Genomic DNA, 22329 nt, shown 5'->3' with positions numbered 1-22329 from the left:
TGCATGACATCATGGGGGAGGGGAGTCTGTCCTTTTCCTTCCCCTAAAGGCACCCCAATCATCATCTCCTGTTGTTCTTCCTCCCTCTCTGTGGGGGAGGGGACATCGAGGCACAAGGTGGACTTTTTCCATGGCCTTGAGTCCGCAATGAAGGCCACGCTCATCTCACGGGTGTGCCGCATGGAGCAATGGCTGCCCCAGGGCATGGGGCGTCTTCCAGGAGGAAACACGCAAGGGGAGAGGTAAGCCACGTGGCATTTATAGTGGGCATGGCTGTGGCCGCGGCCGCCTCTGGGGAGAGCCGGGGGCTCAGGCACATCACTGCTTCAAGGCCATCTTCCAGGAGCCCAGTGCCTGCACGATCCAGGAGCACCGCTGGTGAGAAGCGGGCAGGCTCTTGCAGCTAGGGCTCCAGCGGTGCGTGGTGGCTGGGTCGCACACCCACGAGTCCCCGTGTGGCAGCGGCCAGGAGTTCCAGCAGCAGCTGGCTAGGATGTGGTCCTGGGCCTGGGCCGCGTAGATGCACACTGATGCTTCTGGGTCATGTCTCAGGTTTTCCAGAGCTGGGTCAGGGGGAGGAGAAAGGCCGCTTGTTAAGACCAGGTCCCCCACAAAGGTCTCACAGCGGATCCTCCCTTCTCACCCCCGTGTCTCAGCTTAGGATTTTGTTTAACATCCCTTCATTTCATCTTCCTCCCAGCCCTTCAAACTGTGCCTGCCTTTCGAAGCCTGAATTAAGATCTGCCTCCTTCAGGAAGCCTTCCTGGATTGCCCCAACCTCATCAGTTTCCCCAGTTACAAAATTAACCCGCGCCCATGAAGAGCCTGGACCACTTGCTCTGTACTAAATGGTTTGGGGCTTGTTTTCTAGCCGGGGTTCCTAGACTGTAAACTCCCCTAGGGTGGGGCTGTGTGTTCCGTGTCCTGGTGACCCCGTGGTACTTAACACTGCTCGCCAAGGATGAAGACTAGCACAGCTGGACTGAGCTGATGCCCCCTGCTTTGGGACCTAGTCCTTCCATTTTCTGCTACCCACTGCGAGCCCACTCATTCTCTCCCTGGCCCCTGAAATCTCAAAGACGCAGGGCAGGACTTACCCGCTTTAACTTCATTCAGCCGGTCTTCTGTCATCATGCTCTCCATGCAGGGGACCAGGGACCCTTGAGTGTAAGCCAAGAGGTGAGTGCATCCAACTCCTGACTAGGGCCCCCGCCCTCAGACCAGACCTCCTGAAGCTCTCCCGCCCTCCTTGAGTCCCACAAAGGAGGACATAAACAGAGAACTTCATTTTGACCCTGGAACAGATTCCCCAAGAGGAGTCCTGGGAGAGACGGCAGGTCTGGAGGGCAGGAATGGCACCGGGACAGGGACAGGATCTGGGCTAGAGCTGACGCTGACAGTGTGGCCCTAGGTGGTCCCTTACCCAGGTTGGCCCTTAGTGTCCTCACCTGAGACTCAGGGAGGTTGCTGCCTCAGCTGGCCCCTTCCCCGGGGTGCTTGAGCAGTAATAATGTAAAGGACACAGAGCACCTTGCGCCCCTTTCAGGCAGGTGTGGGGTCCTGGAGGGAATGAGACCCCGCTCCTCGGTCACGTCGTTCAGCCCTCCCCGGCTCCCAGCCTACGTGCCTGGTCCCCAGAGTACCTGCAGGTCCTCGAATGGGTCAGGCTGTACCTCTCACCTCTTGTTGGGCCCGCCCCACATTTCTCTGCCTGGCTCATTCCTATTTATCCCTGAATATTCAGCTTAACATGGTTACTTCTCCAGGAAATCCTTCCTGACCCTGCGCCCACGCTAGGTTACGTGCCTCTCTGGGCTCCCAGAGTATCTGAGTTTCTCTCATCTGTACACACTGTGATGTATTTTGTGACTCATGAATATCGCCCACCAGACCAGGGGTCTCAAGCTTAGATCCGCTCGGGGTGGGGAAGTGGGAAGGGCGGTCTCTGAGCATCTTAAATCACACGCACAATTGTACGTGTGTATGCATTTTTCTAGGGGCAAGTGTTCATAACTTTTTTCAGGGTTTCCCAAACCCGCAAGAAGTTAGGGACCCCTGTACCAGGCCAGAGGTCGTCTGTGGCAGATGCAGCCTCTACCCTGCTTCGGTTCCCCAGCACAGATCCCTGGCACAGAGAACACCCCTGAGGCTGTTGAACACCAACACTTTTAGATGTGGTTAATTTTGAGCAAGAGTTAGGGAAGTCAGCATCTGGCAAATAATGTCACTCTGTATGAGAAGCTGCCTCTGAGCAGGCCCCCACGTTCTGAGGGATGCCCCCAGTCCTGGGCTTGGCTCCTCTGTCCCTGCACAGAGCGGGTTCACAGCACACCCCCACCCCTGCCATCCACATCGCCTCCAGAAGGGTTCTCTGTTTCTCTAGACTAAGCATGGATGGTACCTGATGCAGAGGGGAGCATCATACAATGTTTGCTAAATGAGCCAGTGAATGGGTGCATGGACGACTGGACGGATGAAAACCACAAGTGACTTGGGGAAAAGAACTTAAAAAAATGTTGCAAAGTGCGGGCTGGGAACATCATCCTGTCCAAGCTCCTATGCACCAGGGTCTCTTGGTCCTGGTGAAGGAGTGTGTGGCTATTTGAGGGAGGGGAGGGGCGTGGCTGGGAGGAGACATTCCCACCTGCCATCGGAAGGGTCTGAAGGGGATTCTGAATGAGGGGAATCGAGTTGTTTCGGGGAAGTGTAGAGTGAGCTGATGTGGAGGGAGCACCGTGACTAGCCAGTCTTCACATTATTAAAAAATCTTCTCATCTAATCTGTGAAACAGAAGTTAATCCCCATTTTACAGGTGAGGAAACTGAGGCTCCGTGGGAGTAGATGACTCAGTTGGGGTCACACAGAAAGGGGATCATGGAGCTGAGATTCTACTTCACACTTTCTACCGCACAGCTTCGCCTCTCCTGCCACAGTCAATGGTAGGCTCCTGCTGGGCCCGGACCCGTGCTGTACTGGGGAAGGGAGGGGGGAAACAGCAGTTCCGCTGTGCAGTTGCCAAGGTTGTGACCTGCACAAGGACTCCAGGCCGGATCCACCCTGTGGCCCACTTCCCAAGCAGGGATCTAGAGGAAGAAACACCTTTCTAATTCGCACCATGACCATCTGCTGGCCAAGTTTTGCACACAAGAAGAGGCATTTCCCAGGTGCCAGGAGGGCTGGCGGCTTCCTTCCAAGGGGAGGAAGCAAAATAGAGGGCAGGCAGCGCCCCAGGTGCAAGTCTAGCCCTGCCAGGTTACCTATGAACATGACTGAGGACTTCCGGAGGGAGGCCCGGGGATTCTTGGCATACTCCAGGCTCTGGCTGAGGAATGTGAAGGCGCTGTCTCGGTGGGTAGTCACCTGGGACGAAGAGAAAGCCCAAGAGTGCTGGGGCCTCAGAGGCACTAATTGCCCATCCAGTCCTCCCAAAGCTAGGGATGGTGACCCTATCAGGCAGCCAAGCCCTGGCAGCTTGCCTCCTAAGTGTCTCTGCCACCATCCTGGCCTCTGCCTGAGACCCCCAGAGACCAGGCCTCATCTGTTCTTAACAGATTGCAATGATCGTTTCCATGGTCTTCCTGCCTTGGGTATATCCTCTTCCAGTCCACCCCCTGCTACAGCTCAAAGGAAAGTTCTAAAGATAAAAGTCCAGCCTAGTGAGAATGGACACGGCATGCAAGGGACATCTTAGATAAAAAGACAGGTCTGATCAGCGTGAAGGATTCGAGTTACAGAGCAGTGAAGAATAAACTGGAGAATTAGGAAGGTCTTAAAGCCGGACAGGAATAAGACTTACCTATGCATTAGAAAATAGGAAGCCAACATCTATTTTTGATAGAGCAATGACAAAGCAATGTTTTGGGCAAAATAGTCTGAGAGTGGTGTTCAGGATGAGTTCGATCAAGTAGAAACTAGGGGGCATGGGGGGGCAGCCATCCTGCTAAGAGGCTGCTGAGAAACATGAAGAAAAATCTAATATGATTACTCTCCTGTTGACAGTCTGCTCTGGGCCTGGCATCAAAGCCTTCATGATCATGCTCCTCTGCCTCAGTTTCCACCACCGCCCCCCCTGCTATGCATACTCTGCTTCAGTGCCAGTGGCCCCGCTGTCCCCGGATCTGTGCCTGGTACTAGCAGTTGCTCTTGATTGGAGTGCCCTTCCCTCTCTTCTTCATCTCATGCATCTTTCTCATCCCTTGAGGCTCATCTCAGGAGCCACCTCCTCCCTGAAGCCTTCCACAACCCTCAGACGGAGCTGCTCTCGCCACTCTTCATGCTTCTGCAACCTATGACAGCGTGCTGTAATTATTTATATCTATGTCTCCCCCACTGGGTCCAGAGTTCCCTCAAGAGAAGGGGCCAGCTCACTCAGCTCAGGGTCCTCAGCACCCTGGACAAAGGTTGGTGTGGCATAGATCCCAGAAAGCATTGGATGAATGGATGGATGAATGAATGAATGAATGAATGGGTTACTGGTCCTTTCTCAAAGCTATGGCTAGAAGTTGACCTTCACACGAGCGACGCTGTTGATGCTGAAAGAACAAAACCAGAATCTAGAGGAGCCTGGGTGGCTCGGTCGGTTGAGCGTCTGACTCTTGATTTCAGCTCAGGTCACGATCCCAGGGTCGTGGGATCGAGCCCTGCTTTAGGCTCTGCACTGAGCGCAGAGCCTGCTAAAGATTCTCTCTGTCCCTCTCTCTCTGCCCCCCGCCATTAAATAAATAAATAAATAAATAAATAAATAAATAAATAAAATCTACGAACAAAACAAAACAGAATCCAGAGGGGTCTAACACAGAGGTCACAAGCCGGCTGCCACAAACCACAGTCATTGGCAGAACAGTGACCAGCGGTGTTTTAAACAAGCTAAACTGATGGCTAATTAATGTCTTATAAAAATCTGGGCTTCTAGCTTTTCTCGTGAAGCCGGAGGACCTGGCAAGAACGGCCTGCACCCACTCGTGCTGTCAAGAGGGCCCGGGCCCTCCGGGTTGCCCCCAGCCCCCACTACTCCTGCGCATGCTCATTCTCTGGTCGCTGTAGGTATCTGAACCAGCACCCTGGCCAAACGCCTCCTCCAGACCTCTTTTTCCCGCTGGGAAATGATAGTAATAATATCAGGCACTGCATCGTGGAGGCTTTGAACATTACCGATAAGGGTCGTATCCAGCCCTTTTCGTAATCCTGGAGTCTGTTACTCTGCATGTTTCGCTAGATTGGTATGGAGGGTGCTGGCCTGCCCCGCCCACATTGGTGTGAAGCATTTATTGCCCCAGCAACGCCTCCGCGGAAGAGAACTGCTGGCCCAAGGTCGCGTCCCTTCCCAGGGTGGCTGGCGTCCAGTAACAAATGGACACAGGGGTGTAGAGCCCTGGCCCCTGGCCCCAGTTTGGGGAATCTCACTGCAGTGTTGGCTGAGATCTCCCCCAAAGCTACGCTGCAGCTTGACCTCTCCTCCTGCCCCCTGCCCTCCCTTCCGCAGGTGTCGATCCCAAGGGTGCACCCTAATAAACCTCCTGCGTGCTAATCTCTGTCTCTGAGTCTGCGTCCTGGGGAGCCTGGCCTGTGACAACAGGGGAGGCAGATGGGACTAGATGGCAAAGCTTCCCAAATGTTATGAGGAGGGACAGGACTGCATCCTGCAGGACGCGTTCTACCGTCCTACTGGGTGTTTGTGGCCCGCTCCTACTTCAGGATGCCCTCAGGCGTTACCTAGAAAGGGGGTCCTGTGGTTAAATAAGTTTGGGAAGGGGTGCCTGGCTGGCTCAGTCAGTAGAGCAGCCAACTCTTGATCTCAGAGTTGTGAGTTCAAGCTCCATGTGGGGCAGAGAACCTTAAACAAATAAATTAATAAATAAAACAAATAAATAAATCACTTGGGGCATCCACGGATTCAACAACCATGAAAAATCTCAGCACCGAACATCTCAGAGCCTTTAATGACCTGATGGCACGACAACCCTCCAAGAGGAAGATGACGAGGTAGTGTTTCCCAAACTTACTCATCTTAGAACCTCTTTTCTCCCCTCGGGGGTATTTCTCGTGGGAATGTGTCACAGAGAATACACCCTGGCAATTGCTGATGCAGAAAAGGGAGCCGCTGAAGCTCTCAAAGCAGGGGTATAATACAGACAGACTCGTGTTTGAACCAGACCGCTCTGGTGGCCCGAGTGGGGATGGGATCAGAAGAGATGAGATTCAAGGCTGAAAGAGCCAGGCGATGGCTAGATCCAGAGCCCAGCTGGGAGACATCCGTGTCTTGGACTAAGGGCAAGGACAGTGGGGATGGGGAGGGAAAAACCAGATGTAGAGATATTTAGGATATTAAAGACTGGTCAAATGTGGAAGGTGACGGATATGGAGTCGAGGATAATTCTAGGTGTCTACTTTGGGGATCTAGAGGGACGGAACAGAATTGAAATGGGAAGGAAGGCCATAAGCTCAGAGAGGCCTGCTGAGCTTGAAGTGTGTGTGGTTCACCAGGGAGGTGTCCGGTAAGCCACCAGAGAGGGACACTAGAAGCGAGGTGTCCAGTAAGCCACCAGAGAGGGACACTAGAAGCGAGAAGCCAGAAATACAGATGCACGTTCAGAAGCCGACAACTTGTGGGCAGTAGTGGAATTGCCAGGCAGGATGCTTGGGCGAACAGAAGGAAGAGAGAAGGGAAGAGTTGGCCCCCTCCAGCACACTCATCAGGAACCACTCAGACTCGAAAGCACTCACAAGGTACTTGCAAATTTTGGCCACCGTCCGCTGCTGGTTGTCCCAGGACTTCCGGCTATAAGCTCTTTTTGGCAGTTCCCAGGCCATGAAGCAGGAACAGCGGAACAGGGTCTTCACACATTTCTGGGGACCAAGAGGAAGACAATGCCAGCGCTGGGGAACTCCACGACAGCCAGAACATACTCCAGAAAAACAGTTTTGTGAAACTGACTTTTGGAAAATCAAATCCTGTTTGAAATGCACAAGTGCCTGAGGCGCCCGGGTGGCTCCATCGGCTAAGCGTCTGACTTCGGCTCAGGTCATGACCTCGTGGTTGGTGGGTTCGAGCCCTGCATCTGTGCTGACAGCTCAGAACCTGGAGCCAGCCAGAGCCCTCCCCAGCCAGGGCCCCCCACTAACCTAAAAGGTGCCTCGGATGCTGTGTCTCCCTCTCTCTCTGCCCCTCCCCCACTCGTGCTCTCTCTGTCTCTCTGTCTAAAATAAATAAACTCAAAAAAAATTTTTTTAATCAATAAAAAATCTAAAAAAAAAAAAAAAACTCTGAAATGCACAAGTGCAGTTGTTCCTTTTGAGAGGACTTCCACTGCGGTGCCTTTGGGAAACAGGCTTGTCCAAGACAGATGGTTAGCGACTCTGGCCTGGTTTCCCTAACGGGAGGCTCGGCCGCAGGGCCCGGGGCCTACGCACACTCACCTGGCTCACCTTGGCGTTGCCGTCTTGCATGGTCAGCAGCAGGGGCACCAAGGTGCCGATCAGCTGCTCCTCTACGGCTGGGGTGCGAGGCGACCGCAGCTTCTGGACCACCTTGCCGTACAGGCTGATGCAGGAGGAGCGCACGTCCTCTCGTGACTGGGGCAGACCCGGAGGCTCAGGCGTGCTCCCTCCTCCCAGAGGCTGCCTGGGCCTCTGAGCCCCACGCGGAGGCATCAGCCTTCCTTCCACTCACTCTGGGAGGGGGGGGCCCTCCAGGCACAAGAAGCACGGAGATGGACGGAGAAAAGCGGAGGCCACCTGGTGGGGCTGATCTGGGGCCAGCATCCCCCTCCAGAGTTCTGCCCTCTCTCCCCAGCCAGGGCCCCCCACTAACCTAAAAGGTGCCTTAGTGCCAAGTGGAAAAAAAACGTCCCCCTCTGCTGGAACCAATTAAAAAATGCGCCCCCGCCAGGTGGGCCAATTGCAAGGAGGCACATGTCTGGGGAGGCTTCATTACAAAAGAGCTCTCTCTGTGGGAACCAATTAGAGAAGGAACTTCCTCCATGCAAACCACTCACAAACAGTGTGCCAGTTGGAACGAGGGGCCCCTCCCCCTGGGCTGACTCCGGTCTGCCCTGCCCCCAGAAGGCCGTGGCAGCTACTGCATCCCCCAGAGTAGTAAAGAGCACCCCCCCCAAACCCTCTCACCCTCCACCCCTGTGGGATCCCTTACATCACTGAAGTGTGGGAGCAGGACCTGAAGCATCTCCACATAGACCGAGCTGTCCATCAGCTTCCGGTCCTGCCCCCTGAAGATGGTCTTGAGGTTGTGGGCCGCCTCCACCACCAGCAGCCCGTCCATACTCTTCAGGCCCTTCACCATAGAGGGCAGGAGGGCCTGGACCTTGGCAGTCTGTGGGGCAGGACCATCTCGCATGGGGGCTCCTACCTGGGCTGACAGGTGAGAGCCCCAGCCTCTGATTCACTGAGATAAACTTGGTGGAGACGATTCCCCTCCAGGTTTTTGATTATGCCATCCCACCGGCCTGGAATGCCCTCACTCAAGCTGTTCCCGTCCCCAAAGTCCTCTGTGTCCTCACTCACTCCTTCCTGGAGACCTGAGGCCCTTTGTGGCCACCCCCTTGTTGGCACTAGGTAGATGGCCTGTGTTGCTAGTTAGCTTGCAGTCTACATCCTGTCCCCTCGGCCCTCTAGACCCTGAGCTGCAACAGCACCAGGCAGAGGAAAACAAAGCACTTTTTAAAATGCTAAGATGGAGAGCCCGGGGGCTCAGTCGGTTGAGCATCCGAGTTCTGCTCAGGTCACGATCTCCTGGTTCGTGAGTTCAAGCCCTGTGTCGGGCTCTGTGCTGACAGCTGGGAGCCCGGAGTCTGCTTTGGATTCTGTGTCTCCCTCTCTTCCTCTCTCTCTCTCTCTCTCTCTGCCCCTCCCACACTTGTGCTCATGTGTGAACACACTCTTTCTCTCTCTCTCTGCCAAAAATGAACCAACATTTCTTTAAAAAATGCTAAGATGCACCAACAATCTGGGACTCAGTTTCCTAATTTGTAAAACGGGAATGATTACTGCCATCCCCGACCCCTCCTATACACACTGCCTTCAGGGTCATTGTGAAAAATCTGGATTAGAAACGATTTCAGGGGTGCCTGGGTGGCTCAGTCGATTCAGAATCTGACTCTTGATTTCAGCTCAGGTCATGGCCTCTAAGTTCATGGGATCGAGCCCCGCCATCGGGCTCTGTGCTAACAGCGAGGAGCCTGCTTGGGATTCTCTCTCTCCCTCTCTCCGTCTCTGCCCCCCACCTACTCACGTGCCCTCTCTCTCAAAAATAAATAAGCGAACATTTTTTTAAAAGAAAACTATTTCAAAAAGAATAAAATGTATGGGGAATTTTTAAAGGCTATCTACCCACTTTACAGATGGGGCAACTGAGGCAGGGGCAGAAATGGGTTCCAGCATCTGAGAGTCCGTGATGGCCAAGCTCCACCCTTCCCTGAGCTCGGGGCCTGGCTGGCCGAGCTCTCCTCTGTCCTCTGCTCACCTTCTCAGTCCTGCGGGCCAGGATGATCAGGCCTCGGATGGACAGCACCTTCATGATGGGGTCCTGGTGGTTCAGGCCTTCAGCCATCCTCCCCAGAGAGTACTCCTCAGGGATCCGCCGCACCTGTTCCATCTGGAGAAGCTGCAGGGGTGATGGTAATTACTCCCTGGGCCAAGGGCCAGTGCAGCCATCCGTCTCCCCACGCACGGGGAGTGCACGCTGGATGACCAGGGGCTAAGTGTGGGGCATGAACGATTGCTATCTGGTCAGCGCTGTCCAAAGCAAGCCACGTGCGTAAATTTAAATTTTCTAGAAGCCGCATTAAAAAAGCAAAGGAGAAATCGATGAAGTCAATTTTAGTAATACATCTTATTTGACCCAATATATCCAAAGTCTTATCATTCAGGCATGTAATCAATAAAGAGATTATTGACATATTTTAGTCTCTAAGACTTTTTTGAATCAAGTCTGAAATGTGGTGTGAATTTCAAACTCACAACACATTTCGATTCAGACAGACACATTTCAGGGGCTGACTAGGCCCCAATGTGGCTGGTGGCTATCATATTGGACAGTGCTGGTCTAGTTAGTACCAGCCACTGGCTCCTGTCCCCACCCAGCCATCAGTGTTGGTGACGCCAGACTCTGTCCTCTCTGCCTGGCTTCCCTCTGCCCACTGTCCTCAGTGAGCCCCTCAGCTCAGGATTTTAACTGCCAGCCCTAGGCATAGAACACTCAAGGCACCGTCTCTAGTCTATGGCGCCATCCAGAGCTCCTGACTTGGAAAACAGTTTGCCAGAGGCTGAACGTGTCACTCTCCAGCTCAGAGCCCCTGTGCCCCCCACTGACTTTCACCACCGGGCCCTACTTGCCCCTGGGGCCTCATTCACACCATGCCCATCCTCACACTCTGACCGCCAACCAGCTGCTAACTAAGCTGCCCGTTGTCTGTGGAAGGACCCAGGCTTTTTGTCCTTTCTGTGCCCTGTGCGTCTGCCTCCTGCCACCCCTCTGCCCTCTGGGGCTTCCTTGAGAACACAGACCGAGTGCCTCTCTTTGGGTCCCTGTTACCTAACACAAGCTCTGGGGTAGAGTATGTGCTTAGAGCACACTTTCGGTGCATGAGTTCAGGTCCAACACGAAATTCGGTTCCTTTCCTCCTTAGAACTACCCTTCCCCTATGTTCCCATGGCAGGGGTTAGCACCACCGCCCTCCACTCTCCAACCCTAAACTGGGCATCACCCTCATCTCCTTCTTCTCTCCACCCTCCCACCCACGGCAGCCCCCTGCCTGGTCAGCCTCAGGAATGCTTCTCCCATCCGTTCCCTGGCCTTACCTCCACTGTGACTATTGAGGCCCTGTGTCTGTATGATGAAAAGAGAGAGCTGGGGAGAGGGGCAGGGCCGTGGATCAGAAGGGGAGGAGGCAAGAAAGGCTCCACCCACCCCTCCACCCATCCACCCAACTGATGCTCAGACCTGCTCTGTACCAGGTTCCGGGCTACACGCTAGAGATGCAGGGAAGCGTATTGATGAGGATGATGGTGATGATAATAATAACAGCAGTAATACAGCTGACTCACAGACAGTGCTTCCCAGGTGCAAGCACTATTCTCAGAGCTTCACGTGAACTCATTTAATCCTCAGCAAAACCTTATGAGGTGGGCAATTTATTATCCCCATACTATAAGCGAGGAAGCCGAGGCACAGGGGGGTTCCGGGACTTGCCAGGGTCACACGGCTCCCCTGAGTTCACCTGCCGTTGGAAGAAGCAAGCACGCACATAGACAGTCACAGCAGAGGTGGCTGGGGAAGCCGGGGAGGGACACGTGAGCTACGTCAAGGTGCCACAGTGAACATGGTGGGCCCAGGTCTGGCCAAGAGCAGCCCACGTCTTCTGGGGAGGAGGAGAAGGCCAGGACCAGGCTGAGGACACTTGCCCCAGGGTGGAGAGCCACTGCTCAGTGCTCCAGGGGAATGTTAAGGGAAGGGTAAGCCTAGAGCCCCATCGACAGGTGAATGGATAGACAAAGGGTGGTATATACACACAAGGGAATATTACTCAGCCTTAAAAAAGAGTGAAATTCTGAGCCCCTTTAACAACATGGATGAACCTTGAAGACATAAGGTTGAGTGAAAAAAGCCAGACATAAAAGGACATTGTATGATTCCACTTATGTGAAACCTACAATGGCAAGTTCATAGACACAGAGCAGAGTGCTGGTTGCCAGGGGCTGGGGAGGCAGAACGGCAGCATAGTGTTTAATGAATACGGTTTCAGTCTGGGACAGAGGCTGCATTTAGGAAGGACGACGAGCAGTTCTGTGGACGGTGCTGACAGCTGCGCAAGAATGTGACTGCACCTAATGCCCCCGGGATCTACACTGAAACATGGCTACAAGGGTAACTTTTATGTTATGTATATTTTACCGCAATTTTTTTTAAACTAAAGAGAGGGAGGGAGGGAGACAGTGGGTTTGTGTCTGGGTTTGAATCCTGGATCTGCCACTTACGAGCTGTGTGGCCTCGGAAAACTTGCTTAAATCTGTGCCTCAGTTTCCCCTTCTAAACTGGGGGATGAAATAGCATCTGCACCACAGGATTATCATGAGGAGCAAATATGTGTGTAAAACACTAAGAACGTGCCTGGAAGATAGTAAGTGCTCAATAAATGTTACCTATTAAAAAAAAGAAAAGAAATAAAACCATCTATCCTCAAATAAGTAAGCAAATGTTAGCTATAATTGTTGGTGGGTGTCCTCTTCTGGATCTGACCCTAACCAACCTCCTGATTCACCTCCTCCCCCAGCACCCCTTGGTACCCTCCACACATTCAACTCAGGTTACATGTTACTTCCTCCAGGAAGTCCTCCCTGATGCTCCCACCACCACCACCACCTCCAGTCTCCTTTCTTCCGCCACAGCCTGGACTTCCGCCATCATAGCACAGGTCACTCCATGGCACCCCATGTTATAATTACGGTGTCCTCCGGCTTCCCTACCGCATTGAAAATTCCTTGAGGGCTAGGCAGAGTCAATTTCATATTTGTACCTCCAACCTTGCAGGTCTGGTGCCCAGCACGTGGCACTGCCCAGCAAAGGTTGGGGTTGCCTGGGCATGAGGGGAGTCTGGGGAGAGTAGAATGGGGTGAAGGGGTGGAAAGAGGAGGACCAAAGGGAAACCCTATGAGGCCTTTGTATTCTAGAGCAATCGTGCTCATGAAACTCTCAGTTGTTAAGTACTGTTTGCACAGGAGAAATGACTGGTCACGTGAACTGAGGTCTGTGCTCCGGGGAGCCTCGCCCGGTGCCCGCTGCCCCTTGGTACCTCCACGAAGAAGGCGGTGGCAGTGATCTTGTGCTTCTCGTCGCCTCTCTCCAGGAGTGGGATGAGCAGGTACAGGATGCGGCAGAGCTCCTGGCAGGAGTAATGCACCATGGCCCTGGGGGTGAGGAGGGGCGAGCAGTCCTCTCAGGCTCTCCAGCCCCAGGGGCCTGCTGGGTGGGGTCTGGCCTGGCACTCTAAACTCTGGGCAAGTCAGGGGCACCTGGGGGCCTGTGTTCCCAGGATTTCCCACCCCGACAGGCTCTCAGAGGCCACCTGGTTTAACTGCTTTGTTTTACAGATGGGGAAACCGAGGCTCAGAGTGAGAAAGCTCGCCCAAGAGCACAGAGCATACAGCCCTTTGCATGATGCCTAGAGCACAGGAGGTGCTCAATAAATGCAATTGTATCATGAGACCCCTGGGGACGGCACCATCCTGGGCACTCAGGGTGCAGGGTTAAAGAACAGACTGTAGGAGCCACGTCACCGAAATCGAGGTACGCCTTCCCAACCTTATGCGAGGCTGTGTATGGTTGCAAGGGAAGAGCCTGGTCTGGATCAGGAGGTCATCTCCCAGCGTTGCCACTTCCTAGCTGTGTGACCTTTGGTGCATAACTGTCCCTCTCTGCACCCTGGCATCCTGCTCTGCAAAATGTGCGTTGATAATCCCTGCCCACTGGTCAGCATAACGATAGCGAAAGCTAACCTGTGTTGAGCTCTTGCCATTACCAGGGGCTGTTCAAAGTACTCTATTCAACCCATATCCCAAACCCTGGCGATGGGTCCTATTCCTATTTCCACACTACTGATGGGCACACTGAGACACAGAGAGGGGAAGGAACTTGCCCTGAGACACACAGCGGGGAGGGGATGAGCTGGGACTCAGACGCAGGCAGACCGACGCCAAGGCCCCACACTGAAATACTAGACCACCCCACCATTTCTGTATTAGCGTGGGCACCGACGTCCCAAGACCGCGAGAAAAGGTGCTTTGTAAGTATACTAAGTGCTGCACAACTGCCGGGCACTGTCATAGCCACAGCCTCCACGGACCGTGTGCCATTATTCATGTGTGTCATCCACCCGTCAAGATAGGCGATACCCCGCCGTTCAGAAAACAGGTGATGGACCGAGGGAAGGGTCTGGCCCAGAGACAGACGCGAAGCCACGTGTGTGTGAAGATGCTGGGGTCTCTGCCTCCCTGCACCCCCTGCCCCAGGGAGCCCCAGCCTCACCTTGCCAGCAGGGACACTCCGCGGTGGTGGTTCTCGGCCTGCCCCATGAGCTCCCAGCCGCCCTGGTCCTCCAGAAAGGTGGCCTCGTATGAGCAGCCCATCCTCAGCAGCAGGGTTTTCACCACTTTGACCACCCAGCTGCCAAGACAAGGGGGCTGAGATCTCCCGCCACCTGCCCCCACAGGCCGGGACTCCCTCCCAGCAGCTCCCATCTGGCCAGACCCACATCTCTCAGCCATGCTGATTGTTAGATAGCGATGATTGGTGTCTCCAGACAAAGAGGCTTTTTAAAAATGGTTGTTAGCTTTGAGAAAGAGAGTAAACAGAAGCAGAATTCCCTTCCTTTCAGAAATGCTGCTTTATCTTCCCGTTTCTCCTGAGCCTCTTCCCTAGAGGGAGAGGTGGGGGCCAGGCCTCCCCAGCCCAGCCCCAGGGTCCTGCCTCACTCGTCCCCACTCCTTCACACCCATGACTGGGCAGCGCCCTGCAGGACAGTCCTCTCTGCTCACTTGTACAGTCACCTGCGCTGGCCCTGAGTCCTTCACCCCCTCAGGGCACGTAAGGAGTGATTCGCCAACCTGGAGGCACTGAAGGACCCCTCCCCCGAACCGGACGCAGCGGCGCGTCAGGCCTGGTCCGGCCTCTCCACGCTCCCACCGTTTCCTCCAACAGCCTCCAAATTTTAACAAAAATGCCGCTACCCTTCCTCCTTCCTCCCCACCCCCCTCCCAAAGATACAGCGCTAGGAGCCCCCAAGTGAGGTCTGTGCTGCTTTGCAAAAAAGGGGAGGCGACCCTAAGAGGAAGTCTGGGGACGGTGGCGCGGCTCCTTTGTCTCCCCGAAACACCCACTCCGCGAGCGTCACCTCCCTGGAAGGTTCTCAGCTTTTCCCAGCAAAGCGGAGCATGTGTTGCCCTGACCCTACAGCGGGATGGGGGGGCCAACGACCCAACGCGGAGCTGCGTCCAAGTGCGGGGCTGCCGCAGGGCGCAGAAGTGGACTTCATTACGCGGGGCGGGGGACGCTCCCCGGACAGCCTGGCTCAGGGAGGCCACGCTCTTCATCGCTAGACAGTCGAGAACTTCTCCGCCACGTGCTCCCCTTCCCTCCCCCACCCAGCGCCTCCTCTGCTTTCCTCTGATTCTGTTTGCCCCGGAGCCCGCCGGCTTTCTGAGTCAGGGGTGCCGGCCTCACGAGTGCCGGCGGAGTCAGCATGGGTGGCCCGGCCTTGGCACGCGGTGTCGCGCTGGGATGCGGTCCTGTTTGTCCTTCCAGCACACCTGTGGGGCAGGAAGACTGCCCCCATTTCATAGGCAAGAACACCAGGCCGCCAAGAGGCTAAAGCAGTTTACCCAGCGGACACAGCCTAAATGATGGAACCAGCACTCAAATCCAAGGTGCTCTAACTTCAAGCCCTGCCACACAAGGGCTCGCCCTCCGCCCCTCAACGTGTACCCCTCTGAGCATTACACAACAGAAGCCAAAAAAGAAAAGACTGACAGGGGCACTTGGGTGGCTCAATAGGTTAAGCGTCCAACTCTTGATTTCCACTCAGGTCACGATCTCACGGTTCATGAGCTCGACCCCCACGTGACAACGTGGAGCCTGCTTGGGATTCTCTCTCTCCCTCTCCCCCCCCCCCGCCCCTTCCTCTCTCTCTCTCTCTCTTTCTGCCCCTTGCTCACTTGCATCCTCTCTCTCTCTCAAAAAAAAAAAAACAAAACTTTTTTTTAATGAACATTAAAAACAAAAAGACTGATAAACTCAACTACACACAAACGTAAACCTTCTGGATGGCAAACGACCATGAAATGTTGCAGGTTAAGTTACAAACTGGAACACGAGTGACAAGGACTTAACGTCCTCAGCACAGAAAACGCTCTCACCAGAAAAATCCCCAGCAGTCCCGTATAAAACGGGGCAAACACCGCTCACAGAACAGGAAACACAAACGGCATTTCACCTTCCACCTCATTCAAAATAACAGGGGCGCGAATGAAAATCACAGCGTTTTTTCCAACTTTCCGATCCGCAGCGATACACGTGTCTGTTCCCTTGTGCCGGCAAAGGCGTGGGACAGTCATTCTCACACACGGCTGCACTCCGTGCCCTCTGGGGAGGGCGCTTCGGCAAACTGGGTGCCGCAGGGGGTGCTGCCGTGTTCCCCTTCATCACTCACTGCTCACCAGCACTTTCCACTGCGCATCCCTGTTCCAGCTCGAGATTTCGATGCAGGGACCCTTGGACACGCCCATTCTACTTTCAAGAATTCGTTCTACATGTACAGTCATGCCTGGAGACATACACACGAGCTCACTGCAGCACCGTCTGTAAGTGCCAAGGGCTGCAAAGTACCTAAATCGAGAGGATCCTGGTTAAATAGACTATGGTACCTTGAAACTGCGCTTATAGGGATATTATGCAGCTGTTAAAAATAATGAGGCAGGGGCGCCTGGGTGGCGCAGTCGGTTAAGCGTCCGACTTCAGCCAGGTCACGATCTCGCGGTCCGTGAGTTCGAGCCCCGCGTCGGGCTCTGGGCTGATGGCTCAGAGCCTGGAGCCTGTTTCCGATTCTGTGTCTCCCTCTCTCTCTGCCCCTCCCCCGTTCATGCTCTGTCTCTCTCTGTCCCAAAAATAAATAAACGTTGAAAAAAAAATTAAAAAAAAAAATAATAATGAGGCAGCTCTACATGTATGATCTCCAAGATATAGTAGCTGCTCAAAGCAAAAATGTCTAACTGTAAAGTCTGCTCCCGTTGGTATAAAAACAGAAATCTAAATGTGTGCTTATCTCTGCATAAACCAGCTGGGGAAGGGTATGAAAGAACCCGGTTTTTCTGGGGAGGGTCACTGGGTAAGGAGAGGAAAGTAGACTCACCTCCAACGTCTTTTGAGACTTTTACCCATGGGCGTATATTACCTACACCGGTTAATAATTAAAAATAAAACGGTGCGGGGCGGGTTCCTGGGGACCTCAGTCGGTTAAGCGTCTGACTTTGGCTCAGGTCATGGTTTCACGGTTCATGAGTTCAAGGCCCGCATCGGGCTCTCTGCCGTCAGCCCAGAGCCTGCTTGGGATCCTCTGTCCCCCACTCGCTCTGCCCCTCCCCCACTTGCACGTGGGCTTGCTCTATCAAAAATAAACATTTGAAAAGGTACTATGTTAAAAAATAAAAAATAAAATGGTGGGCCGTGGATACAACTCTAATACAAATAATATCTCTAGAGAGCCCGGGGGAGAAATGAAATTGTGAGCTGATTGCTTGCCGTTGTCCAGTGTCAGCCAGAGCCTGGCCCACACATCACAGCAGGTACTCCGAAACAGTTGTTGAAGAAATGTACTGGCTCTCGTAAAAGTGTGCTTCTGTTTTCTCCTTTAGTCCCAAAGCTAATTTCTACTGATCGATCGCCCTAACGATGCTCGAAAGGGCCCTCGCTGGGTGGCTCTCCCCCAGTGGACATACCGCACGGGTACGAAGACGGAGGGCTGGGCGTCCTTCTTGGCGTCCTTGCGCAAAGCCACGCGGCCAGGCAGGTTGAGGCCGATGTGGTAATGGACCTGAATGAGCAGGGCCAGGAGCAGCTGGGGGTAGACGCGCCTCACGAAGCCCACGCAGCTGCTGACCGACAGGAGCTCGCACAGTCCGCTGGCTGCCTGGGGGCGGAGGGGAGGCTGGCCGCAGGCTCCGGTAGGGGCCCGGGTTGCTTCACTAGCAAGCTGGACCTGGACCTTTGCTCTCCTAGGGCTCGGATTGGGAGAGACCAGAGGCGCCTGGTGGCTCAGTTAAGCCTCCGACTCTGGGTTTCGGCTCAGGTCATGATCTCACAGTTCATGAGTTCTAGCCCCGCATGGGGCTCTGTGCTGACAGTGTGGAGCCTGCTTGCGATTGTCTCTCTCCCTCTCTCTCTCTCTCTCTCTCTCTGTCCCTCCCCTGCTTGCTCTGTCTCTCTCTCAAATTAAGTATATTAAAAAAAAAAAAAATTTTTTTTTTAATTGGGAGAGCCCAGCTCTCTACGCCCCCTATTGCACCCCAACTCCTGGCTCTCTGGGTGAGCCCTACACCAGAACAATAGCCTGCCTCCTTGATGTTGACACAACCCTGGAACAATCATGGTAGAGGGATCCTCTCCCACCTTTTGTCAGGTGGAGTCTTTTAAAAAATTTTTTTAATGTTTGTTTATCTTTGAGAGAGAGAGAGAGAGAGAGAGAGATAACCCGAGAAGTAGACTCCAGGCTCTGAGCTGTCAGCTCAGAGCCGGACTCAGGGCTCAAACTCATGAACCCTGAGATCATGACCTGAGCCGAAGTTAAGATGCTTAACCGCCTGAGCCCCGCCCAGGTGCCCCTGTCAGGCGGGGTCTTGATCCCGTTGTGAAGGTGGGGAGACAAACTCAGAAGGGAGAAGACACTTACCCATGGTCACCCAGCCCTTGGGAGCAGGGCTGGGACTCAAGTCCCAGGTGTCTGGGACTCAGACACCAGGTACAGGATGCCCTGCCTCTTCCTCATTCATAACACAGGCACAGAGACTGTGAGGGGGCACCCATTGCCCTTTCAATTTGGCCCATTAAACCAGGCCACCCTCACTGGATCCCCTGGTGCCCAGCAACCAAGAGAAATTAACCCCAGCCTTGAGTGGGAGCCAGGGAGGCCCAGACCTGGACTCTGTCGCTCCACGCCTACTGATCACGCCCCTGCCCCTTCCATCCATGACTCCCCACACCAGCCCTCCAAAGTCCCGGAAGCTTGGTTTTGTTGGTATTTGACCCACGATGCTCCCTGGGACCTGACGGGTGCTCACCTTCCAACTTCTCCACCTGCTATCCAGTCTGTCCTGGCCTGGGCCCACCTCCCACTCGGCCCACTAAGGCCTAACTGGCAGGAGGAGAGTGCAGGGGCAGGGGGAGGTGACAGGCGGGGGTCACAAGATTGGATGGCTCATTCTGGTCCCACCACTCCCTAGCCCTCTTTGGGCCTCAGATTCATTCATCCTCTGTAAACTGGGGTCTCTGGTCCTCTTCCCGCCAGCCCCACAAGTGATGGAGGGTGAATGAGGGGAGGGGTGGGAAAGAAGCCTTCTTTACGAAGAAATGGCCAAGATCCGTGCCCCAAGGCAGCCGCCCAAGGGAAAAGTTTGGATTGTGAAGTTGGCATGTTCCCAGGGAAACAAGTCACACAATGAGGGCTGGGTGGGGACCACGAATGGCAGTTTGTACTTTACAGCTCGGGAAGCCCTTCCGCACACACTATTTCACTTTTCCGGACAGGTAAGATATACAAGGCAGGAGCTATTACTGCCCATTTTACAGATCTAAATACCAAGGCTAGAGATGGTTATATAGTGAGGGAGCGGCAAGCTAAGCTAAGCTTCTGGGACTCAGAGCCTTTACATTTTTCAGTAGACCAAAGATAATGCTTGTATCCAAAGAACACGGTCAGCAGGATAAAGAGAAGTCTCTAGTGATGTGCTACAGGGCTCTGCTCTTGGCTCAGTCTTGCTCAAATGGTTTGTCAACACCGTAAGATAAAAATGAGTCCACACTGTATCCATGCTCGGACTACGCTTGAACAAAAAGCACAAACGGGTGACTCAAGAATACACTAACACACAACGACTGAGAGAGGAAACGATGAGTGACCAAATCAGGGAAGGAGCGGGTGCCCATGCCTTATTCATAGAACTCAGTGCTGGGGGAGAGGGGCAAAGGGACACGGTGGCAAAACGCAGGATTCAGAGCTAGGAGATCAGGGTCCGAGCCCTGGCCCCACCACTCACTAGCTCTGTGACCTTGGCTAAGACCTGGGATGTCACCGAGCAACACTGTCCTCCTCTGTTAAGGGGTAACATCACCCACCCCTCCACCCACCATGTCTTTGCTTCTCTCCACCAGCATGCCTTGTTTTCTGCTGAATCCCCAGAATTTATGTGTGCCCGGCACACAGTAGGTGCTCAATTACTGTTGTTGACTAAATGAATCAGTTCAACAATTTTTTTTTTTACTGTCTACTATGTACCGGTATAGGCTAGACATTAGGGATATCCCGGTGGGCAAAACAGGTCCAGGCACTGAATTCGTGCATCTCACAGATTACTCAAAGGATTCCACACACTATTGTCAAATCACAACTGGGGTAAACTCTCCCAAGATAAAGTATGTGAAGCAGAGTATAATATGCACAGATTTGATCATGTCAGGGAGATAAGGGCAGGCTTCCCCGAGGAGGTGATGCTTGACTTGAGAGCTGGGGGATGAGTAGGATTTAGGTCAGTGGAGAGAAGTTCAGGAGAGAGACAGCATGTGCAAAGGCCCTGTGACGGAGATTGCATAGTGTGTATGAACTTCTGACGAAGAACAACAAGGCTGGGCTTAAGTAAGAGGGACCACGGAGTGTGGTGAGGCTGGCAAAGGGTGCACGGCCTTAAGCACAGGTAGGGACACCGTGCTATTCTCAAGGGCGATGGGAAGGCATTGAGGGTATTGAGAAGAGCAGAGGTGCATTTTCAAAGATTTTTTGGCTGCGGTACAGATTGTAGGAGGAGCTGGAGTGGAAGCAGGGAAATGAGCAGGGGTATTATCTAGCTGGCTAGGACCAAGGTGCCAATGATAGAAGCGGAGAGAAATCTATCCTCCCACCCAGTCACCTTCCTGCAGTCGCATTGCCTCCTGTGTTCTCAGGGCTGACCTCTGAGTCTGGCAGCCACCTTCTCAGCCACCATAGGGAGCAGACTTTATCATTTCCATTTACAGATGCAGAGACTGAGCCTCAGGGAGGTGAAGTGACTTCCTTAGGTCACAAAATACTAACTCAGCAAAGCCAGATCTCAGACTCAGGTCTGTGTGTCCCAGGTCATTCGGTCTCCTCCTCCCAGGCTGCTGCTGTCCCTGTAAGCAGCAGTACTGGGCCATCCAGTGGGTCACAAACAAGAGCCCAGAGATGGACAAGTGTGCCCAAGGCGCACAACTAGTTCCTGGCAGAGCAGGGCACTAGAAGCTGGGTGTGCTGAGCTCAGCTCAGCAGGCGGGGAGGAGGCAGGAGCCTAGGACCAGGCAGTCATGGGGTAGGCGAGGTGGGTCCTCACCGCTAAGGGCACGATGGAGACCCGGCCCTTCTTGGTGAAGGGCTTCTCCTTCAGGCTCGTCAGGAGCAGATCCAGGAGGTCTCGGATATCACAGCTGGGCTTGCACAGTATCAGCTGCCTCCACATCTCTGCGCCGTTGCTGGGAGGTCAGGGGTTGGGAGATGGTTAGTGGGGACCAGGGCACTAGCCCCACCCAGCCTCCCAGCAGTTTTGGGAAGAAGACAAGATGCCCTCGAAATGGCACCCATGGGTGAGTCAGCAAGGAATGGTCCAGAAAACACTCTCTAAGAGGCAGGGGGCTAACAATTATTGAAAACCCTATTTCCTGTATCATATCAGGTGCTTTATACACGATTTATTCAGCAAACATGGAGCACCTGCTATACGCCAGGCACTAAGCAAACCTCTGGGCATATAGCCGTGAACGAGATATTCAAGACATTCAAGGTCACTGAATTCTCAAATGACCCTCGAGGTGCGTTGTTATTCTTATCTTACAGATGGGAGTTGAGGCTCAGAGAGGTGAGATCACCAGGCCGAGACTACACAGCTAATGAGCTACAGAGTCAGGAAGTGACCAGCCTTCAAAACCTGTGATCATTCCTCTATGCCAGGGGGGCCCCTTAGGACCTGGACCTTGCATTGGTCACACAATCTCAAGGAGTGCCTGCTCCTGTCCCCTAGAAGTCAGTACTCCAGGCAGGGGAGAGCATCTGGGCCAGCCTGTACGCACTCCTGTCACGGGGAGCTGAAAGCACTGACCGGCCAGTGCACTAACGGGTTAACGGAACCCTTTCCCCCTTCTGCACGAGCATGTGAACCCTCCATTAACTTTCCAGCTCTGTTCCCCTGGAAACATGATAAAGATAGTATGTCAACTATGTTGCTAGGCAACATCGCTTATAGTAAAAATGACCCAATTGGTAAATTGCATCTGGGCTGAGAGGAACTATAAATTAACTCTAAGAACCGATGAGGACGCTGTAGCATTGAGCTTCCCGGGGTGCGGTGGCTCTTGGGATGGGGCTCGCCCCCCCGTGGGGACCCCAGAAGCCAAGTCTATAGAGCTTTTGTGAGAGACAGTGGTTCCCAGGAGGCCTGAGCCATCTAAGCCAGGGCAGCTCCTATACCTTTCACCTGGGAGGCCCAAGAGACCAGCTCTTAAGCCCCGAGTGGGGAATGTGAGGCCTCCAGGGCACAAGATGTAAG

At 53.8% G+C, this 22329-nt stretch overlaps 1 protein-coding gene across 5 annotated transcripts in view; it reads right to left on the bottom strand.

Annotated features, from left to right (window-relative positions):
* Positions 1–237: 237 nt before the first annotated feature.
* The window catches only part of MROH7 (maestro heat like repeat family member 7), a 60018-nt gene continuing 37926 nt past the window's right edge, over positions 238–22329 (bottom strand). Inside the window, exons 14-24 of one of the 5 annotated variants that reach the window (XM_045477510.1) lie at positions 21121–21259; positions 17503–17693; positions 14039–14176; positions 12807–12921; positions 9479–9619; positions 8150–8329; positions 7417–7629; positions 6724–6846; positions 3258–3360; positions 1098–1160; positions 238–563 (exon numbers count right to left, since the gene is read on the bottom strand). In XM_045477510.1, the coding sequence (XP_045333466.1) occupies positions 319–563; positions 1098–1160; positions 3258–3360; positions 6724–6846; positions 7417–7629; positions 8150–8329; positions 9479–9619; positions 12807–12921; positions 14039–14176; positions 17503–17693; positions 21121–21259 (1651 nt within the window). In that variant the 3' untranslated portion in view covers positions 238–318. The remainder of the gene's footprint in view (positions 564–1097; positions 1161–3257; positions 3361–6723; positions 6847–7416; positions 7630–8149; positions 8330–9478; positions 9620–12806; positions 12922–14038; positions 14177–17502; positions 17694–21120; positions 21260–22329) is intronic. The other 4 variants (XM_045477511.1, XM_045477512.1, XM_045477513.1 and 1 more) reach the window with 4 other exon arrangements.

The sequence above is a fragment of the Leopardus geoffroyi genome, chromosome C1 (genome assembly GCF_018350155.1).
Source record: "Leopardus geoffroyi isolate Oge1 chromosome C1, O.geoffroyi_Oge1_pat1.0, whole genome shotgun sequence".
In the NCBI taxonomy this organism is placed as follows: Eukaryota; Metazoa; Chordata; class Mammalia; order Carnivora; family Felidae; genus Leopardus; species Leopardus geoffroyi.
The sequence above is the reverse complement of the archived record's forward strand: the minus strand, read 5'-3'. Positions and strand labels throughout refer to the sequence as shown.